This window comes from Protopterus annectens, chromosome 1.part0, assembly GCF_019279795.1.
Source record: "Protopterus annectens isolate FY-2018-M chromosome 1.part0, PAN1.0, whole genome shotgun sequence".
NCBI classification, from domain to species: Eukaryota; Metazoa; Chordata; order Ceratodontiformes; family Protopteridae; genus Protopterus; species Protopterus annectens.
The window spans coordinates 851,030,688-851,054,444 of NC_056725.1; the positions used below are offsets into that span (position 1 = coordinate 851,030,688).

The window sequence follows — 23,757 nt, forward strand, 5'->3', positions numbered from 1 at the left end:
TGTTGTAGAGGATGTTTTCTTAGAATCTGCCCTCTCCCCTGATTCCCTCCCTCCAGCATCCAGGAAGCCTGACTGATACTACAGGGTGCAAGACTCGCACAGATACCTTTTTAAAAAAACCCTACTGCAGACCCTGAAGTAATTACTCAGGGCCCTAAAGGAGCTAGGGCTAGTTCTTCTAAAAACCCCATCCCAGCTGACAAGGAAAGCAGAGCATTAGACAGGATGGGTAAAAAGGTTTACACCTCAGCTACTTTAGGTGTCAGGGCATTAAATTGACAATTTCATATGATAAAATTTCAGCAGAATGTGCTGGAACTGATAAAACAGAAAATATCTGCAATGCCTGACAGTAGCACTACCAGAGAATTAACAGACGTCATACAGTCTAGCTCTCCGGTAGCAAAGCACTCCTTGCATTGTGATTTTTTGATGCCGTAGAAGCCTCTACCTGGGCTGCAGCTACAGGATCAGTTATCAGAAGGCACACCTGGTTAAGGGAGCAACCTTTGCCTAACCAGGTAAAATCCAAACATTTAGATGCCTCTCTGGAAAAGAAGCAGTTGTTTGGCACCGAGGCTGAGGAGGTCATCAAAAAAATGGAGGACAAAGCCAAATCCATGCAGACTGTCAAGGAATTTTTACAGGTGCAACCACCCAGGTTCAGCAGAAACTTCTCTACTAAGCACTGGTCCTTTCCCTTGCAAGCAAAGCCAGTGCAGAGAATGGGAAGCAGGGACAGAATCCCTAGACCGCAGGCACGCAGCCAACAAAGAACTAGGCAGTGGTCCACTGCCACTCCAAGGCAGGGGAGTTCTAAGCCTGCTACCTTCGGGTACTCGCAATGACTCACTACCCCCCAGGTCTCCAGACAAGCTAGTAGGAAGACTAACCCTCTTCCTAGAAAACTGGCAGGCCATCACCTCAGGTCTATGGGTAGAGATTCTATTTCGAAGAAAAAACAAGGAGGTTAGGTTGCCCAGATATCGCTGCAGACCAGACAGCAAAAGAGGTTCGTCAGATCCAAAAGCTTTATGCTCAGCTCACTATAGAACCCGTGCCCAAGGAACAGACTGGGAAAGGATTTTATTCAAGACTATTCCTGGTGGGTACATAGCGCCCTATCCTAGACCTCTCCACCCTGAATCTGTCCTTTCTGGTTCCAGAATTCAAAATGTTACTACAAAAACTACTACCCATGCTCCTGCCACAAGCCTGGCTAGTTACCCTAGATCTGAAGGATGACTGCCTGCATATCCCTATCAGGCAATCCTGCAGGAACTACCTAATGTTCAGAGCAGGGTCCCAGCGCTTTCAGTTCTCTGCACTGCCCTTTGGCTTGTCCACTGCTCCCAGAATCTTTACAAAGTGATTAGCTCCAGTCATTGCTTATTGCAGGTAGAGAGCCATATACATTTACCCCTATCTCGATGACTGCCTCATTCAGGCAGAAACCAAGGAAAAGCTCCTACAGGACATCTCCTTTGTGCAGACCCTACTGACCTAACTGAGATTCACCATCAACCTGCAGAAATCACAGCTATTACCCAAATTAAGGATTACCTTCCTGGGCACCCTACTAGACACATCCACACAAATGCCCCCCTCCCCACACCGGAAGCAGACCTTTCTTCAATCCTACTTCCAACAGCTGGCGTATGAGATCCACCTCCCAGGCAGGAAAACAATGAAAGCCCTAGGATACATGGCTTCCTGTATCCTACTGGTAACCCTTGCCAGATTGCATATGAGGAAACTGCAGTGGTACCTAAGTAACCTTTGGTGCCAATGCACCCAGTCTCTGGAGCACCAACTCCCACTAATTCCTTGCTTAAGGAAGGAGCTCCTCTGGTGGGCCCAGGCATGCTCCTTGAACAAGAGCCTTCCCTTTATTCTTCGGCCACACGAACAAACCTTGACCACGGATGCCTCAGACATTGCCTGGGGTGCCCACGCAGGAACTCTACAAACCCAGGCCTTTTGGGAACAGGAGGTTCTAGGTCTTCACATCAATCTGAAAGAGATGCTAATGGTGCACAGAGCTTTCGTGAGCTATCATAACCTTTCAAAAGCATCTGTCCCCCAAGGTACTTTTAATCAGGACAGACAACACTACTGTCATGTGATACATCAACAAATGGGGGGGGGGGCACTCATTCTTACCCCTTGTGTCACCTTGCCATAGAAATCTGGCAGTCTGCCTCCAATCTGGGACTGCATCTCATAGCTAAATAACTTCCAGGGAAGCAAAACACCCTGGCAGATCACTTCAAGCAGACAGATCATGGATCCCCACAAGTGACAGTTGCACAGGGAAACCTTCTTACAGATCAGTCGCATCTGGGGGGAACCAGACATAGACATTTTTACAAGCTACCAGAACTGTCAACCTACCAGGTTCTGCTCAAGACAGTTTCACCCAAAAGCCTTGGAGAGTGGATGCCCTCTCCTTCCACTGGAGCAGCCTGTTTGTGTCTGCCTTTCCTCCACTCCCTGTGATACACAGGGTACTACTCAAGTTCAGAGAGGAAGGACCAAGGGCTATCCTGATTGCCCCACACTGGCCAAGGCAGTACTGGTACCCCATGCTCCTCAGCATGACCATGCATCCTCCCTTTCCTCTGGCCTCCGGCACAAACCTTCTCACACAACAAGGAGGGAAGCTCCTGCATCCAGGCCTGGCCACACTCGAGATAACAGCATGGCTGATTCCTCAAAGGTGGATAACTCATCAGCAATCAGGTGTTAGACATTATTAAGGAGGCTCGTAGACCCAGAACCAGAAAATCTTATGCCTCTAAGTGGAAGAGATTCACCTGCTGGTGCACTAACAGGAGCACTTCCAGCACTACAACCTCTTTACCGCTACTCCTGGACTACCTGGCAGAGCTCCTCCATAAGGGTTTGTCTAAGATTCATGCTTTGGCTATCTCAGCCTACATCCCGGCGGATCAGCCTTTATTCTCTCAACACTTCTTGAAGCAGTTCCTCAGAGACGTGGCTCACATCAGACCACCTAGAAGGCCACCTGCACCAGCTTGGGATCTAAACTTTGTCCTGGAAAAACTCTGTACCCCCTTTTGAGCCAGCTTCCTCAGCAGATCTTAAATACCTCTCTTGGAAAACTGCCCTTTTGCTAGCCATCACTTCTGCTGATGGTATATGAGCTCCAGGCGCTTTTGGCTACTGATCCCTTCATCATCTTCCATGCGGACAGGGTCTTTCTAAGAACCAACCTCTCCTTTATGCCTAAGGTGGTCTCTGATGCAACCCTTAACCAGGCTATGCACCTACCTACTTTCTTTCCTAAACCTACAAATAGGGGGGAGAGAACTCTGCATACCTTAGGTGTGCACAGACAGCTGAGATTTTATTTTGACAGAACAAAATCAATCAGGAAAACTGACCAGCTCCTGGTTTCGTTCACCCCTGGGGAGAGGGGAAACCCATTACTAAGCAGACCATTTCCAAATGGAGCTCTCATTGCATACATTTCTTCTACACCTTCCATGGAATGGGTCCCCCCAAAACCATCATATCCCATTCCACAAGAGCAGCCTCTACCTCCACAGCCTTTTTTTTGGGGGGGGGGGTCCTACTAAGGAAATTCTGGAAGCTACTACTTGGACTTCTACACACTTTCACCAAGCACTACCAGCTAGATACATTCTCCAAAACCAGGGCAGGATTTGCATCTGCAATCCTACAGGGCATGCTAGCATCCCCTTAATTGGTACAGCTTTCCTCCATGCTCTTCCTCAGCTTTGGGATTCCTCTCAAGTGATGACTGCAACAGTGAAGCGCAAAGAACATAGTACAGTTGTGTACACTTAAAATGTAGATGTTTGAGTGCATTCACTGCTGCAGTCCTGTTTCCCTCTCACCTACCCCCCTTTCTTGCCTAATGTATATATCTTCTGGGGCTCCTACCCTTTGGGGGTCAAGAAAAACTGATGTAATGGCATCGGCTGTCTCCCTTTATAGCCCTGATGACCTGATGTCAGCTACAGTCACAGAACAGCCGACACAGTAGGGAAACCTTTACTCTTGTTATTCAGGCTGGCCGAGAGCTACCCAGCAGGGAAAACCCACAAGTGATGACTGCAACAGTGAGTACACTCTAAAATCTACATTTATGGTAAGTGTACACAACTGTACTTTGCTTATTTGTGCTTTTGTAAAATGAATGCAGTCTGTTCCTTCCACCTTCTCTGGTATAGCTGAAAATCTCAGGTTTTCCCTGTGTGCTCTGTCCTCTAATTCTGTTATTTTTTGAAACATCTCTTCCTGAGCAGTCGCATATTCAGCCAGCCTTTTTTTCATTTCAACCTCTGTTTTTTGCAGCTTTATCATCTCATCTGAATATCTGTTTAAAGCTGCTTCCATTTTTTTTTTCAGCATTTTGTTGTCTGTGTTGATGTACTCCATCAGTGTTGTGTTTATTTTAACAAGGTCTGTATGCAGTTTTCCTGTATCTTCCTGTAGGTTATTGGAAGGCATGTCTGAAGGTTGCATTGCTTTTTTTGAATGGCTGCAGAACCTTCCCCAGTCAGTGTTTCTTCCTCACTTTTTGTAGCTGATTTTTTCCAGGTCTTCTGTATTTCTTTATTCTTTGCATCCAGGCAGTGCATGTACTAACCAGTTACTGAAATTTACCCTTAAACACAAGTCTACTGGCCTTCTCTGCTGATTTTCTGTTTTCATACTGTGAGAGCTAGAAATGAGCTGTTACTCAATGTGCAGCCATCTTGGAAGTCCCCACTGCACACATTTTTAGGATCATGCATAAATGCATGTATTCTTTTGGATTCACCCTCATGGTAGTTTTATATTTCTTGTTTAAAACAGCAGCATTTGGTAGTGTGTGTTTCCGGTTTGCAGATTTGAATATTTTTCCAATAAGCAGTGAAACAAAATATTAACTAATAATGAACTGAGGTACTTATTTCAACCAGTCTAGCTCATATATGGTTTGAAGAAGGACTTTTAGTACTGAGTATAACATATATGAAGCTGTTCGGCATGAATAGCTGGTACTGAAAGTAGCAGTGTGATAAATTGTCCACGCTACTGCTGCTGCTCTCATAGTCCACCAATACAAGTGCCCTTCAGTTATGGCCACTTTGTGAGTGTTCAGACTACTTGTCTGATTGTGATAAAAATTGCCACAGTAAGAAGTATTCCAGTTTTCTTTACACAAATATGCATACTAGTTCTGTAAAGACAAAGTAATGACTTTCTAACTTTATCAGTTCATTAGGGTCATTTTTATCCACAGTCATTTCCCAAACATAGCAACTATAGCTACATTGCCTGCATCCTTCTCAGATATTTGTCAAAAATTAATAAGAAAAGTAATCGCCAAAGTAACATATTTTGAATTTGTTAAATACAAGCACACGGCCATTGTAAAGTATTCCAATTTAATTCACATACACTTGCACTCTAGTCTCGTAAAGCCATTTTAAAAACTATGATAACATCTAAGGTACTTTCATCCACATAGCCCCCCCCCCCACCAGCAGTTATAGCCACTTTGCGGACTGTACGCTGCTTATTGTAATGAAGGTATAAGTTGCATGTACTTTATTGGTAGCTTTGAATAAACTACATGAAATTGTACACATCTATCACTTGTATCACACCATAAGACCTAGCCATGTGTAACATTGTTTAACTTTAAATGGAAGCATATTTATAATAGCATAAGAAATATGAACTGCCTGATTGTGCATACTGACTTAGCATATACTATCTGTATGGAATTAAGTCATCTGAATAGTAAAACATTTAAACAGAGCTATTACTAAAGCAGATGTTGGCTGTTGGCAAATGACCTTACTTTTCTTTGGTCATTGCTTCATCTACAAATGCAATGTCTGCTACTCTTGAAGAATAAATGGCCTATATTGCATTAAATAAATTGGTGTGCTGATAATTTTGCTATAACATTTTCCTGAACTCCAGCTATGCAGTGGGGAATGGTTGGCAAAAAAAAAAAAAAAAATAGTTTCATAGCTAGTTACTGTGCATGCAGTTTGAGACCAACTCATTACATCCGAGTGACTCCTCCAGGTGCATTCACAGTTAACTCCTACTGACGCCTCTAGGCATCAAATATTGCTTGTTCATATTTGCATCAGTAATTCCAAAACCATGAGTTTTACAACATTTCATCTAACAGCTTACACAATAGAAAACTCCACTGCATTATTATTTGACCTCTGTCTAGTGCAAGTAAGTGGATGTTAATTGTTGTTTATATGATATTAACTTGTATAGATATTATTTTCACGTTTCTAAATATCTCAACAACCAAATAACACAGACAGAACTCCTTAGCCTCATATGAAAGCTCTTAGATGAATAAAATTCTGCTGACAGTGTGTGTAACTTGAGTGGCTGTTGAGATATTGTACGTTGTTTACAAAATATTACAAATGTAATAGTTACTGTGTGTAATGGTGTGTAGCTTTGTGACTGCAAAGGGAATTTGCTAGGATGATTTTTTTTTTTTTTTGTGCAAGAAGAGGACACTGAATTATGCTAATTGTTTGGATATGGTGGTAAAGCAATGTATGTATATTGCATAGCAGATGTGGCAGCAGGGTTAGAGCCACAGCAGTGTGAAACTGCTGTCGAAAGCTGTTGTCTACCGTTTTTGTTCTTTATAGCAACCTACATAAACTGTCAGCTTAACCTGAGTAGTACAATGTGTGGTGTCCATGTGGAATTTAAATACCAGCAAGTCAATAGTATACAGCAGTAAATTTAATTTCCAAATATTTTGGTATTCCCCCTTTGTTTTAATTAACATTTTTGTGGAATAGACTCCTTATACATTGTGGACGGTGACTGCCCATGAATGATTTTTAGGGTGCAGGTGTTTTGGTTGCCGTCTTTCATTGTTTTTTTTTTTTTTGACACCCACAGTCTACTTTGTCTGACTTTGCCTCATTTTCCTAGTTTTTCCACTCTGCCAGTTTAATCTTGTTAAGTGATGTGTGTGTCTGTTACCCAGCATCTGTATAATATTAAGAGCCTGCTTCTGAAACTGCGGCAGTTTGTTCCAGATGCTGCAGACCCTATAGTTTTAAACTTAGCACTACCCTGTGAAGAGCAGTGGATGCTGTATGCTTTTATATAGCTTTGTATTTTATAACTGTACTTGCCAGTCATTTATTACTTAGTATGCATTAAAACAATATATATGTATTTTTATACCAGTTTCGTTTTTATTCCTTGAGTGTATAATACAGTAGTTGTTGTCATTACACTTAACTCTTATGGCAACCACTGCAATAGCATAATAGAGGATTATAATGAAAAGAAAAATATAATCATAATAAAAAATGTGCTTGTATTACATTAGAAACAATATAAAGATGATGTCCGTGTTGTGGTATGTTGTGTCTTTGCGTGTATACACTTGTGCACAGCTGTTTGTTTCTCATCATCCAGATGTGTTCATTCTGTCCATCTTTATTTGTCTGTATACCTTCACCTCGGCTATTTTGTGACTTCCCAGAACCACTCTTCTTACCTTATCCTTATGTTGTTGCTGTTTTTTGCCTTGCCATTTGGTTAATCCAGCTTCACTTTGTGACATTTACTACACTGACCTCTGCCAGTTGTGTTTTTTATTACTGTTTTGGTAGAGGCAAAAAACGAGTATCCTGTTAAATGAGTGTTATTAAATGGAGAGAAAAGGATGTGGTTTTGTGATGTGGTTGAGTGAGCTGGAAACTTCTAAGGCCTTTCGGGCTTCAGGTAGGAATGGTGCAGTGAAATTTGTCTTAAGTTGACAGAGAATTTTCATTTACAAGGAAAGACTAAAGAGTAGCTTGAGCTTTTTAATTTTTAAAAGATTTAGATGTGGTATAATTCCTGATTGTAGAAAGAGCATTTTAAAGAACACATTGAGAATGCAAACCTTGTAGCTAGACATGGTGAAGTAGGAGATGTTCAACTGAATAGAAGGTTTGTGGTTGCACATTGTAACAGTGTCCTGCCAGTGTACGTAGAATGATCCAGCAGTCTGCATATATTTAGATAAAATGTAGATTAATGTACAGGGTAAAGCAGGGGTCGTTAAGGTCATTGTGGTTTGTTCACCTGAGCTTAGCCACATATGTTGTCTATGTATTGTCTGTTGCCCCTTCAGGGTATAGAACCTTATCTGTAGACACACTGACATTTCTGACCACTTTTGGTCTACACTGGTAATCACAAGCATAACCTAAGTTCAACAGCATGCTTTGTCTCTCCCTTCCATATTAAAACACTGTAATTGGTAAGAGGGCTTTCTGTTTCCTACCCTAGAACTACTTCCATGGAACTTTGCATATTTTTCTTGCAATGTCTTAAAAAGGATGTGTTGTGATGCATTCTTGCACCTGGTTTTAATTTTGCTGACCCTTTTTGCTGCATTTATTCTATTCAGTCTCCTAAAAAAAGAACACACACACACACACACACACACACACACACACACACACACACACACACACACACACACACACACACACTGGTTTTTGTGTTGCATTTATTTTCTACGAGCAGGTAAGAATGGCTGTTGACAAACTGCAGCAGTTATGTTGTGGGCATTTAATGAATTTCATACTCTTTATTTAATGACTTTGCTTTAATTGGTGTTTTTGTCTGTTTTTAAAAGATGTATTCTTTTGCTTTCTTTTAAAGGCATGCGTTTTGTATGACTTTGATGCTGAACCTGGAAACGATGAACTCTCAGTCAAGGAAGGCGAGATTATTACAGTTACTAATCCGGTAAGAGTAAAGGCTCACTGATGGTATAAAATGCAGTGTTTCCAAAATATAACTGAAAAATTAAAATAAAGGTGAAGACATTCCAGTCACATTTTCCTGTTTTATCTGTGGTTACTTCATAAATGAGTATGTCATTTAAACTGTTGCAGTCAGAAGCATGATTTTCTAAGCACATACAATGTATTAAGAATCAAATAGTCCTGAATACTCAAAAAATAAACTTGTTAAAAACAGTCTCATGACTGTCATAAATTGAGATTAAGAAAAATAACTAGTTAAATTTTTTGTGTAACATACAGCATGGAGAATGTGTTCTATATAACAACATAGATACTGTTTTTACTCAATCTATGAAATAACTTGGGATCATGATAAAAAAAATCTTACTATAAGAGACCTAGATTATTTATCAAAATTGTACACAACACATTAGACATGTACTAGAGTGTCATAGTAATTTCTATGGGTACAGTTGGGGACAGATTAAATCCCTTGAATGGTACAAAGTATATTTGTATATTTAAAAAAAAAAACTTTTGGTCTTCTGAACTCAGTTATACTGACAGGTGGCCTAATGGTTAGTGTTTGCCTTACAAACACAAGGTACAGGGTTTGAATCTCACAGGGGATAACTGGCTAGGCTTAAAATGGCTCGCAAGGGCAGTTAGCCTAGTACTAACTATGAAAAGCTTTACGGTATGCATTATCAGTACCTGAGAGGCATAGCCGGCTTTAGCTACCAGCGAACCCTGTGGTTGCTGGGGCCGCCAACCACAGTAAGTTTTCTTATCTTAATATTTTGTAACATGTCTGTCAAACTAACAAAAACTAGTACAGCAGTCATGTATACTTAATAAATCAGGTGATTAATAACTCTTATTTATATCCCATAAAATTCAAAGATATCTCTGGTTATAGTAAAAGTGGTTTATGAAGTAACAGGCTTCACAATTCCATTAACTATTTTACAATTGACATGGTGCCCCTGACTTGGTCAAACCTGCTGGTAGACATTCTGTCCACTAAAACCAACAGCAATAGCCAGCTTTAGGTACTTGCAGTACCTGTGGCTGCAAGGTGGGGGAGGCTTAAACATCCTTGACTGCGTGGGGCCTCACAAAAGCTGCTGCTGTTAGGGGAAAATAGGGAAAAAAAGTGCTTTAATTTCCAGATGTTTTTTTAACTGCAGGGCTGTGATGTGACCTATTAGGATGAAGCTGATAATGAACATGAATAAGTAAGGTAAGCACTAGAATGAGCAGCATCCCAGAGTGACTGATCTCAGTACAAAGCTTGGATTTTAAGAAGAGCTGATGCTTCCGATCTTCAGGGACAATTTTTTTTTTCTTTCTTTCAGGTAGTTTTATAAATACTGGTAGAATACCAGATACTATAACCCTCAACTTATTTGCTGAAGAATTCAGTACAGTACCAAAATTAATAGAGTAAATGCTCAAATCAGGAACATGTTTTAAATATTGCTCTAATTCATTTGAAATTTATTAGAATAGTACCTTTTGCATCAACATGCATTTTTTGGACATTAAGAAATATAATGCTGTAATATCTAGATTTATTGACAGTCTGTAATTCTAAATTATTTACTAGCAAATCTATGAGCAAAATCAGAGAATGTCTGTGAAATCAGAGAGAGTGATGGGTATGCATTACTCCTCATTGAGGTAAATAAGTGACTTACCTTTGCTGCTGTTTGACTGCTAAACGGCATTCATTCTATTGTGTTTGCGTGTGTGTTGGGGGGGGGGGTAAAAAATATTACTGATTTTTTTTTTAAATCTGTGCATACAGCCAATAATGTCAAGACACATACATTATTTTTTCTGGGTATCATTAAAAAAATGTAGTTATATTTCAAATGTAATGCATAAAATATATCGCATAACATTCAGACACGTTGATCTTCAGGGAATCTGGGGGGGCGTCACTCCCCAAACTGTATAAATTAATACAGGGGGCTCCCTTAATTATCCTTGACTGTGTGGAGGCTCCACAAAAGCTGTTGCAGTTTGGAGAAAAATGAAAAAAAAATATTAATTTTCTGATTATGCTGTTTACCCTGAACAGGGCCCACCTTGTTGGGATAAAGCTGATAAAACTAATTCTAAAACCAGCCCTGCTCAGATGTTGGTGTACCGAAAGCTACTGTAGGTTATGTGGGAGAGGGGGAGATTGTGTGGTTATTAACTCTCTTTAATTTTCATCTCTGTCAAGCTGTAGAAGTGTGCACAAGAAAGAGGTGTAATTATAGCTTGCGCTTGGTCTGAAGACAGTGTGGTCATTGTTACTTTTACTTTTCTATTAACAGACCTCAGCAGTATACAAAGAAGGTTACTATAGCTTGTGTAGTGGCAGTGCACTGTCTAGGAGCAACAAGGTAGCATACATTAATGTAATAATTTTTTCACTTGCACATCAGGCATGTGTACAGGTAGCTGCCTTTGACAAGTTAGGCTTGAAGAGCGAGGAGGCATGCTATGTATATGGATGTCACTAGTCACAACACTGAATTTCTTTCCTTAGTCTTAATTTCTGTGCAAGCCATTATTTGATGAAAAGGCTATGTAGAAAGAAAAAAAACTTTAAAATGCACTTCAGAGGATAAAGGCAGCTATGGTTTCTTGGAAAAGCTGAAAAGTAAGGCAAAATGTGAGAAAGGAAAAAAAGAAATGTGCATGGTACAATGGATATAGAAAGTGTACACACTCCTGTTAAAATGACAGGTTTTTGTGATATAAAAAATGAGACCCCAATAAATCATTTCAAAACTTTTCCCACCCTTAATGTGACCTATAAACCTGTATAATTCAGTTGAAAAACAGATTTGTTAGGGAAAAAATATAAAAAATAAAAAAATGTACAATAAGCTGGTTGCATAAGTGTGCACACCCTTAAACCAATACTTTGTTGAGGCACCTTTTGATTTAATTACAGCATTCAGTCTTCTTGGGTAGGAGTCTATCAGCATGGCACATCTTGACTTGGCAATATTTGCCCACTCTTCCTTGCAAAAGTACTCCAAATCTGTCAGATTGTGAGGTCATCTCTTGTGCACAGCCCTCTTCAGGTCACCCCACAAATTTTCTATTGGATTAAGTCTGGGTTCTGGCTGGGCCATTCCAAAACTTTAATTTTCTTCTGGTGAAGCCATTCTTTTGTTGATTTGGATATATGCTTGGGGTCATTGTCGTGTTGGAAGGTGAAATTCCTCTTCATCTTCAGCTTTCTAGCAGACACCTGAAGGTTTTGGGCCAAAATTGGCTGGTATTTGGAGCTGTTCATAATTCCCTCCACCTTGACAAAAGCCCCAGTTCCAGCTGAAGAAAAGCAACCCCAAAGCATGATACTGCCACCACCATGCTTCACCGTGAGGATGGTGTTCTTTTGGTGATGCAAATTGTTTTTGTGCCAAACGTACCTTTTGGAATTGTGGCCAAAAAGTTCAACCTTGGTCTCATCAGACAGTAACACATTTTCCCACATGCTTTTGGAAGACTTGATGTATTGTTTTGCAAATTTTAGCTGGGCCTGGATGTTTTTCTGTGTAAGAAAAGACTTCCGTCTTGCAACCCTACCCCATAGTCCAGACATATGGAGAATACAGGAGATTGTTGTCATGTGTAGTACACAGTCAGTACTTGCCATAAATTCCTGCAGGTCCTTCAGTGTTGCTGTAGGTCTCTTAGCAGCCTCTCTGACCAGTTTTCATCTGGTCTTTTCATTAATTCTGGAGGGAAGTTCACTTCTTTGCAACGTCACTGTTTGTCCCGTATTTTCTCCACTTTTTGATGACTGTCTTCACTGTTTTCCATGGTATATCCAAAGCTGTGGAATTTTTTTGTACCCTTCTCATGACTGATACCTTTCAACAGTGAGATCCCTTTGATGCTTTGTAAGCTGTCTGTAAACCATGGCTTGTGCTGTAGCAGGCAGCTAAGTGTCAGGAAAATCCTACTAGGACAGCTGCACTTTATTTGGGGTTAATCAGAGTCTCTTTAATTTTAATTGATGGCAGGTGTGTACTCAAGACTGAATGCTGTAATTGAATCAAAAGGTGCTTCAACAAAGTATTAGTTTAAGGTGTGCACACTTATGCAACCAACTTATTGTACTTTTTTTATTTTGTTGTTTTTTCCCTAACAGATTTGTTTGTTTTTCAATTGACTTGTAGAGGTTATAGGTCACATTAAAGGTGGAAAGAGTTTTGAAATGATTTATTGTGGTCTCATTATTTATATCACAAAAACCTGGCATTTTAACAGGGGTGTATACACTTTTTATATCCACTGTATATAGAGCCCAAAATGAGGGGGGACCACAGGGGAGGATTGGAGGGTGTTTGTAGGTGGGTTGGGGGAGCTGAAACAGTAGGCCTTGGCCACCGTTTCACGCAAGTCCAGACCTGTGCATTGAGTTGCTGTGATGTAGCCCTGTTCATCTAAATGTCAGTAACTGTGAATGCCCCTCTGAAATGGGAAAACATAGTGTAATACATAGGCCTTTTGTACTGTAAGAGCATTATAGCTACAGGTCAGTCTGTACCTACTACTCCTAAAAGTTTGCAGCATGAACTAAAAGGTTGCTTAGGAGGGTGGCAGTGAAGGGTGATACTTTACTGGAAGTGCCTTGGGGGACCCCAACTTGAGATTTGCTGGAGACCCTTAAAATGCTAACACCGGCTTTGCTGTGGGGTAAATTAATCTTGGCATACAAAAATTTATCAGTTATTACAAGTCACTTTCCACATAGAAAGAGACGTTGGGTCTGTTTGTCTTAGCAAAGGTAGCTACAAATTCTGTACCAAAAAATGCAGAACTGTGAAGAGAAAAACAAATTGTAACAGGCTACCAGCTCTTTGGAATAAATTAGGATCATAGGATCATGAGGCGCTTACAAGCCTAGCAAAGAATTTAGCCCATGTTCCAACAAGTCAGCACCCAGTGCTATTGTCCAGCAGGGACACAGGTGGAATCCCAGGGGTGTATTTTCTATTACCCATCCAGTTATCCAGGTTGTGCTTAAAAGGGGATAATGAGGTACTCTGCTTGACGTGGAGAGGAAGTCTATTCCACAGAAGGGGGAGTCTCTGGGACATAAATCTGTCCCATCAAGAAGTCCTATTGATGTCTCAGATGAGGTAAAGGTCGAGTGAAGCTTGACTTGCAGATATGCAGCAGTCCCATCAAGGTGGGGTCTGAGATTGCTTTGTATGCCAGACAGATGTAACCTCTGAGGATTCTGTAGGAGATTGAGTAGTGTGACAGAGTCTTTAGACTATCTGTGTAGGGTAGATGTTTGAGGCCCTGGATTCTCCTGGTGAGGAAACTCTGTGGTCTGCCGAGCTGTTGTATGTGCTTTGTGAGGTACATGCCAAAAGGGGCATTGTACTCAATAATGGGTTTTATAAGGGAAGACTACAGGGATGTAATGACCACCTTGTCCGTGGATGAGATACCCTTACTAATGAGGTGGTCTATGTAGAAAGCTTTCCATACAGTGGAGGCAATTTGGTGGTCAAAAGTCAGTTTGCTGTCAACCTGGGTGCACATGTCCCTCATGACTGATTGCATGCTTAGAACCTTATTATTATTGTGATAATTTGTGGGGACATCAATCTCACCAAAGTGTATGATGATGCATTTTTTGGCATTCAGTTTGAGGCAATGTTTCTGGCACCAGTCATTTGTTTGGGTGAGGCCATTTTGGAGGATGTCCACATCACTATGGAAATTGATGACTGTGCCCAGCTTGCAGTCATTTGCAAACTTGGTCAGCCATAGCCCACTGGTTTTTGCCTGCACCTCAGAAAAGTATATCCTGAATAACGCAGGCTCCAAGAGCAATCCCTGGGGTGCACTGCTCATTACGGGTCTATTGCTTGAGGTGGCTCCCCCTATTTTTGACTAGGTGGGTTCCATCAGTGAGCCAGTTTGCTACTCATCTGGTAACATACAGATTGATGCCTAGCTGAGAGAGTTTATTATACCTGCATGGAAAATAGTATTGAAAGTTTTGTCCAGGTTAAGGTAGGCTGTGTGCATAGTGGTGTACACAGTCTTCCCCTCATCCATGGCTTTGGTGACTTGTCTCAAGGATGTCAACCAGATTTAACAGGCATGACCTCCCCTTGATGAAACCAAACTGTGTGGTATTGACTTTTTGGAGATTATCGTGGACCTCATTAACAAGGACATTGGCAATCCTCTCCATGATCTTGCAGATCAAGCTAGTTGGGCTGATGAGTCTATAATTTCCTGGATTGGCAGATGCTTCACCTTTGTGCAAAGGGATGACAGTGGCTATCCTCCTCTTGGCTGGGATGAAGCCAGTACTTGGGGTTTGGTTGAATACGGTGCCTAATGGTGCTGCAAGTTCCTGCCTGAGTTAATGTAGGATGCAGCCTGGGATGTTATTGGGTCCCATGGAGGCTCTATTTTTTGTCTTTGAGAGGGCAATGATGACTTGCTCCATAAAGATAAGGGGAGAGGGGCAGGTGCTTGGGATCTCCTGAATTACTGATGGGGGGGGGGGACTGGTCTAGAGGGGTGAAGTTACAACTGAGCCTGCCTGCCAGCAGGTTGGCTGTATCTACGGCATTTGTGTATGTGGTGTACTTGACCACCAGTTCTGAGCAGATGTGGGTGCTTCTTTTGAGATTGCGGACGTATGTGAAGAAGGCCTTATGATGATCTTTAGTAGATGTGGCCAATTTGGACTAGAGGTTTGCTTTGGAAGATTTCACTAGTGCTCTTATTTGCCTGTTCAGGCTAAGGAGAGATTGCTTCCAGTTGGGCACCTGCTCCTTCTTGGTCCTGGACAGCAATTTTTTTCCTTTTATTAGAGTTTATTGCAGATGTACACAAGACAGGTTTACTGTTCCTTGAGGAGGAGGATTTCATCCTGTTTGGTATTCCTGATTACATGCAGCTACATAAATGTTCATATAGTATTTTGGTTTAGGTTTGGACATGTGTGCCAGTTCCTATGGAGGGGCAGGGGACTGTGAAGCTGTTTATACCTTCCCTCAGGAGGTTGTAATCAGCTTTTGGAGGAGATTTTTTGTTTACCCTAGCTAAGGGGGTTGGGGGAGATGGTGACTTCGAAAGTGACTGCTTTGTGGTTGGATCTTACCAGGGATGATGACACTGTAGGGATGCTGCAGTGGTTACTCATGTTGGTTAATACCAAGTCCAAGATATTTTCACCTCTTTGTGAAAGGCATTTGCATTGACAAAATCAAGGAATCTTTGGGCATTTGTGTTTTGGCATGAGTATTTCTTCCAGTCTATGGTTGGATAGATGGCCATCCAGGATCAGGGTAAAGGGTTGAATCTTGATATATTCAAAGAGGTCCAGATAGGTGGATTGGGCATCTTGAGTCAAAGTTTGGGGTCTATAGCTAGCTATGATTTGAATAGGGGTCTTGTCAACAGTTTATTGCACCTGGAGTGCCTCCTGTGGATCATACTATTTGACCAGCCTGAAGGTGTGTATGTCTTACCTATATTGCAACCCCTACCTCCTTTTGCTTTGCTGCCCACTGTTTTGGGTCCGAATGTATGATAGGATGAGTAACCTGGTATGGCTGGGGTGCTCTCTGCAGCTTTGAACCAGGTTTCTGTGACTGCACAAATATCAGCATCTTCCAGGGTTAAGAATGCTTGCAATGCTTGCAATTGCAGGTTTAGACACCTTGCAATTTAGCAGCATGACCTTTAATTTACGTTTTGATGAAATTTTCATGTTGGCAGTTTTGACCTCATGGCATTGCCTAAAAAGGCACTATGGGGGAGGCAACAGCCTTTGCCAGGAGCCTGAAGCCCAAGGGAGACAAATGCAGGCCAGATGAAACTTTTAGCTGTTCTTGTATGCTAACCTGCTAGATAACAATTGGAAATATTTCAAAGTTTAACTTAAACTTGAGTATTAAAATCTGATACCTTTTCAGTTTTTATTTGTGCCAAGTATTTGAAATTCTGCACTGTAGAGTCCTTGCTGTTCAAGAAGACACTGAATAGGAGAAAGGGAGTGTTTAAAGGAAAGCTCTGCTCTAAAACTGTGTGTGTGTGTGTGTGTGTGTGTGTATATATATATATATATATATATATATATAACAACATAAATATTTCGCTATTTGTTAATGTTCTTTGCACTCCTAGTTCATTAGAACTGCATTTTTTTTTCTTACTGTGTTTGATTTGTTGTACACAAAATGATGGGTCTTGAGGACTACCATACTGATGTGAGTTTGCTTTTCTCTGTGGTCATCTGCCTTTCACTTTGGTTGTCTTTGTATTATGACATGAGCTTTGTTGGAACTGAGTTTTTTCCCATCCATGTAGTTATAGTACTGCTGGTCACTGGCTTTACAGACTGTAAGCAGAGATGGTATTGTTTAACTGAATTACTTTTATCTGTACTGTAAGCTGTAATAGCATTTATTGGAGTGTGTACATGGAGTTCAGGCCAGATGTTCATTAAGTACTTGTAGAAGTCCATAAAATCTTACTTCCTACACTCTTGCAAGGTTTGAAAATGGTCAGCTTTGCTCTGCCAAGAACAACATAAAAGTCGTCACTTCAAAGTTAGTAAGACAAATGATAGCAACTTTTAGGTTTGATACCATGCTTCATTTTGTACCTGGGTAGATAAAAACAACATTTTACTGGCCAAAATTGAGAGTATTTTCCAGTATGGTTATTTAGAGTAGTAATATAACTCATGCTTGTTTTTCATATAAAGGTGCATCTCTTTGGAAAATAGTTTCACTTCAGCTGTTGTAGCCCTGTAGTAAATTCAATAAGACACTCTGAAGATGTAAAACTGTATGCTGTGATCAACATTAAGAAATACTGACTTTCTGCTGTCTTGCCTGGATGTAGACTGAGACAGATTCTCTTCTAAAAACAGGGTGAGATTTGAATAGGAAGCAAATGTTAGGGCCTTCATGGTCGGGGAAGGAAAACAAGTGAAAATGAAGAAAAATCTGAAAGGCACTTAAATGTTGCTCTGCATTAAACAGCATATAGGCGATTTTTGGGAGAGAAAACCTCTAGGATAAGATTAACAGAGTCCTCACATGCTAAGAATTTCCTTTAATGAGAAGTAGAAGAATTTATATGTTTTCAGTGAAGGTTAAAATTTAGTGCCATTCTCCCACCTGTATATTAACACTTTTTTTCCTTCTATTTAGTCTGTTTTTTCACATAATGAGCAGTAGCACTGAGTACAATCTGATGTAGCTGGTATGAATAAAAACTGTAAAGGCAAAGTGCTTCCATAGTATACAAACACTTTCCTTTATATGATCTACTTAACACTTTTCAAAAGGTTTTATCACTCTGCTCTAACCATGAGTTACCACCTAATTGCAATATGTAACTTTTGTGTTTTAATGCATTGTGTTGTGCTGGAACATGTAGGTTTAGCTTTTAAACTTAGAATGTTTTATTCCTGTCTGCATTAATTGCACAGAAAGCCTTTGGACTGTTAGTGAGCTTCTGTAAAAATGGTTCCTAGATAGGAATTTCATTACAGGGTAGTTCAAGGTATTGTCGAAGCCACAGCTCTCCCAAAGGAGAAGTAAAAAAATGTTTTTCTAACTACTAGGCTTTCTTGTTTCAGGACTTGGAACTCCATGCATGACTTCCAATTTCTATAAAGAAAAAAAAGTTAGCTGAGTCAGCTGAAATATTTCCAGAACACCCCTACATTTACATGTACATGGTGTTCTTCATGTTTCACTGTGGGAGGCATTACATTTGCATAATCTACTGGCAGGTTGCCCTCAGTCGGCCTGAATTCCAAAGTCTTGGGTCCTGCGTCAGTTGCTGTCTCCTCTTCCATGACGTCAGGTCGTCAGGGGTATAAAACATGCAGCTGACGCCATTTTCTTCAGTCTTTCTTGCCGTGTGTTGCCCGAAGCAGAAGCAGTTCGCAAGTCCCGGTCGGCTGACTCCTGAAATTTTCACATTCGAGTTTCAGAACCGAAGTCTTCAATTAAAGCTAAGTACCCCATTGGGGAAACTTTTTCTTGCTCTTTACCGATGTCAGTAAAAGTTAATAATTGCATTACTTGTGGGAAGCAAATACCTCATAAGGATTTTCATTTGTACTGTATTCCTTGCCTAGGCCCTGATCAATAACGTGCCTTGCTGTCGGTTTTGTGCTAGATTTAACCAACGCACTATTAAGTGTCAGTATATCTTTGCTTCAAAATATTTTGGAAACAGATTTAATTATCCTGAAAGGTCGTCGGATAGCAATCAGACTACCTGAGTTCACAAAAACACAAAGAAAAGGGCAGAGACAGACCATCGAGGTCCAAAACCGACTAAGCTTCTCCTAAGCCATTCGCTGGTTCGCTGGTACTTCGCAGCCCCTGATACCTGCTACTTTTGAGTCGTAGGCCTCTACCGAGACCCATGCAGAGTCTGGCATGCCACAAGATTCTCAGAGTATTGTACCAGCGTATGTCTCTCCCTCGGATGGGTCCGGAGCCACTAAGCAGGCACCGGCTTTTGAGGGTGTTTTCAGGCCTCAACATTTCTATATAAAACCGAGGCCATTTTCAAAAACAACTTCTAAGACTAAAAAACTGACCCATGAGCCACGTGCTAAGGCCCCTATGCCTAAAAAACAGATGATCAAAATGGCTGAAGACTTAATTACCTTGATCAGGGGTTCCCAACCCCCTCCTGATAAGAGGCCTAGGCAAGATACTGATTATGAATCTTCAGATCAGGTTTCTATTTCTTCCGATTCCTCTTCTGATCAGGAATTTTCTCTGACACTCTGAGGATTCAGATGCAGAAGAATCCATCCCATCTGCATCCCCTCCTGAAGATTATTCTTTTGGAGAAACCTTGCATACTTTAAGGGAACATTTTCATTGGGAGAATCAGGATTTCTCTGAATCAAAAAAGAGGCTTAGGGATTTCCTTCTTCCTCAGAATAGGCCTTTGGCTATACCTCCTGTATTAGACATTGTTGATGTGTTTTCGGAATCATGGCTCCTGATTCCCTACCTCCAGCTCCTAGTAAGCCAGACAGATATTACAGGGTTCCTGATTCCCACAAATTTTTATTCAAAAATCCTGCTGCTGACCCTGAAACTGACTCTCAGGGTCCCAAATGTGTAAAGGCCTCTACAGCCAAGAATCCTACCCCCCTCTGATAGAGATTTCAGGGCACTGGATAGATGGGGAAAGAAGGTTTATATGTCTGCAACCTTGGCAATTAGGGCCTTAAACTGCCAGTTTCATATGCTTAAATATCAACAGCATGTTATGGGATTATTGAAACAGAAAATGATGTTAATTTCTGAATGTGTGGAAAATAATTACAGGAATTATTGCATGCAGCAGAACAGGTTGGAAAGCATACTTTGCAGTGTGGTTTTGATTCCTTGGAGGCCTCTTGCAGGGCTGCAGTTACTGGATCTGTGATTAGAAGGCATGTCTGGCTCAAGGAGCAAAATCTGCCTGATCATGTTAAAGCTAAATTGTTGGATGCACCTTTACAGCATGATACTCTGTTTGGTAATAGGGCAGAAGAGATCTTAAAGAAAATGGAAGATAAAGCTAAATCTATGCAAACTTTAAAAGATTTCTTACAAGTGCAGCCACCCAGATTCAGTAGACACTTGTATCTTTTCAGCTTTTCCCGGTTAGGGGTCGCCACAGCGGAACTCCGGTCTGCTAATGATTGGCAATAGATTTTTACGTACCGAGTTGCCAGCCCTGACGTACAACTTTGAACGAAGGTACGCCCATTCACGCATGTCTCCACACAGAAGACGCTTCAGCTGAGAATCGAACAGGACAACGTCTTACTGTGAGGTGACAATGCTACCGCAGCACCACCACTGCAGTCTGGCCTACAAAAAATTGTTCCTTTCCTGTATCCAACAGAGCCTCACAGGGCAAATCCAGACACTCAAAAGGTTCTAGATATCAATCACAGGTTCTCACAGGTCAAAACAATGAGGTGCCTTTACCGCCAAATCTGGAGGAAACAAAGCACAACCCTACAGTAAGTAGTCTCAATGACTTCCCTCTGCCATCACCAAGCACGTATCTTTTGGCAGCCTCCTTAGAGGGAAAATTAGACTTCATGCTCAAAATTGGCAGTTAATAACCCAGGACAAGTGGGTATTAAACATAGTATCCCAGGGGTACAGATTTCATTTCCATACCTTGCCAATTCCAAAAGGATGGCCATATCTGCCACAAAATCAATGGGCAGAGGCACAGAAACAAGTTACGTCCCTCATGGATATGGGGGCTATTCAACCAGTACCAGAACAGGAAAAAGGGCAAGAGTTTTATTCAAGACTATTCCTGGTACTCAGAAAAGACAATGCCTGGCGTCCAATACTGGACTTATCAATTTTGAAGATGTTCCTGGATATTCCAAAATTCAAAATGCTGACTTTTGCAACAGCTTCTGCCCATGCTGGGCAAGAACGCTTGGTTAGTGACTCTAGACTTGAGGCATACCTGAATATTCCAATAAGAGAATCGTGCAGAAGATACCTCCGCTTCAAGGCTGGCTCAATGCATTACCAGTTCTCTGCACTAGCTTATCTACTGCGCCCAGGGTCTTTACAAAGTGCTTGGCACCAGTAATTGCATTTTGCAGACAAAGAAGCATAAAAATCTGTCCTTACTTGGACGAATGTCTCAGGCAGAAAACAAGGACATTCTTCTTCAACATCTGGCATTTGTAAAAAGGCTTCTAACATGCCTAGGGTACACAATAAACAAAAAGAAATCACAAATGGTACCCTCTCAAATAATTACATTCCTGGGTGTAAGCTCCAATACAACTGCCCAAATGGCTTACCGTACGCCAGACAAACAAAGACAACTGACTATTTACTTCAAACAGATGGCAACAAAAACCCAGTTATCTGCAAGACAAATTCTGCAGGCTTTGGAGTTCATGGCATCCTGCATTCTACTAATTCCAAATGCAAGACTGCATATGAGGAAACTGCAGTGTTATCTAAAAGTTTATGGAGGCAACATTGTCACAGTCTGGAAACGATGATTCCTCTCATTCCCTGCCTACAACAGGAGTTTCTTTGGTGGGCAGAGATATGTCACCAGAACATGGGAAGGTCATTCACTCTACCCCCTGCCTCTCAATTCCTAACTACAGATGCATCAGACTATGCTTGGGGAGCCCACCTGGCGGGGAAATGCATTCAGAGCATATGGAGCCCAAAACAAATGCATCTGCATATCAACCAGAAGGAGATGTTAGCTGTTCAGAATGCCCTGACAGCCTTCAAAGATTTACTTCATCCAGGACAACTACTGATAGACAGACAACACCACGGTCATGTGATACATAAACAAGCAAGGGTGTGCACATTCCTACCCCCTTTGCAGACTAGCCATTGCATTGAGGGACACAGCCCTGACTTACCAAGTACATCTTCAAGCTCAATTCCTGTCAGGAAAACAAAATACTCTGGCAGACTATCTAACCAGAAATATTATGGACCCTCACGAGTGGAAACTGGACCCACAAGTCTTCAGCATAACAGAGAAATGGGGGACTCCAGTCATAGATCAATTATCAACTGGACAAATTCTGCACAAGGATTCATCACAGACAAGCATGGAAAGTGGATGCCCTATCCTTTAGTTGGAAAAACCTATCAGTCTACACCTTTCCTCCTCAGCCTCTTCTCCTCAAGGTCTTACTAAAAGTCAGGCACGAAAAAAACAAAAATGATCCCAATTGCCCCGGACTGGCCTCGCCAGCACTGGTACCCAGTTCTAAGGAATGTCTCAACTCCCTCCTTGGTACTTGCCTCAAATACCTCATCTACTGTCTCAGCAGAGCAATCAAATTCCGCGCAATCCGCTCCAAACTCTGAACCTGGCAGCTTGGCTGATCATGTCATTATTCAAACACCACCTCTCAGTAAATCTGTGATGGATGTCATTTTGGAAGCCAGAAGGCCTAGTACTAGAAAATCTTATGCTGATAAATGGAAGAAATTCTGTGCTTGGAACCAAGCACAAGGAACAGACACAGCAAAGCCAAATATTCCTAAGATTTTACAATACTTGACTGAGATGTTTGACAAGGGCCCATCTTTTTCATCAATAAAAATCCATGCCTCTGCCATCTCAGCTCATTACAACACAGAGCCTCCCATCTTTTCTCATCCACTGCTAAAACGGTATCTTAGAGGGGCCAAAAATGTAAGGCCTCCCAGAAGATCACCAACTCCTGTATGGGACCTCAATTTTGTGCTGGAAAAGCTCACCTTGCCTCCTTTTGAACCAGCAGCTACTGCGGATATAAAGGTTTGATCTTTGAAAACCGCTTTCCTTTTGGCAATCCCTTCAGCAAGAAGGGTTTCAGAACTACAGGCCCTCATGGCTGTGGAGCATTTTATTACATTTTATCCAGACAGGGTGTCCCTCAGGACCAATCCTTCCTTTATGCCTAAGGTGGTATCCAGTGTGGCTCTTAACCAAACTATTCACCTGCCAACTTTTTATCCAAATCCGCAGAACAAGGGGGAGCGAATTCTGCATTCCTTGGATGTACACAGACCGCTAAGATTCTACTTAAACAGGACCAAATCTCTAGGAAAGTCTGAGCAACTACTGGTGGCATTTGCTGCAGGATTAGAGGGAAAGGCTATTTCAAAGCAGACTGTTTGTTTCAAAGTGGATAAGCCACTGCATTTGTTTCTGCTACTTGCATCATGGTAAACCGGTGCCCAAGGAAATCTGGGCACATTCCACCAGGGCTGCATCTACCTCAGCAGCTTTTCTCAGAGGAGTTCCAACCAAAGACATTCTGGAAGCTGCTACTTGGAGCTCTGTTCATACATTTACAAAGCATTATCATTTGCCTCTCTTCTCTAAGTACAGGGCAGACTTTGCCACTGCAGTTCTGCGGGGCCTTATAGCTACTCCTAAT

General features: G+C 41.5%; 1 protein-coding gene across 1 annotated transcript in view; it reads left to right on the plus strand.

The window, feature by feature from the left end:
• SNX9 (sorting nexin 9) overlaps positions 1-23,757 on the plus strand; it is a 1,114,799-nt gene that overhangs the window by 403,386 nt on the left and 687,656 nt on the right. The window contains exon 2 of the mRNA XM_044063919.1: positions 8,701-8,787. Coding sequence (XP_043919854.1) covers positions 8,701-8,787 — 87 coding nt within the window. The remainder of the gene's footprint in view (positions 1-8,700; positions 8,788-23,757) is intronic.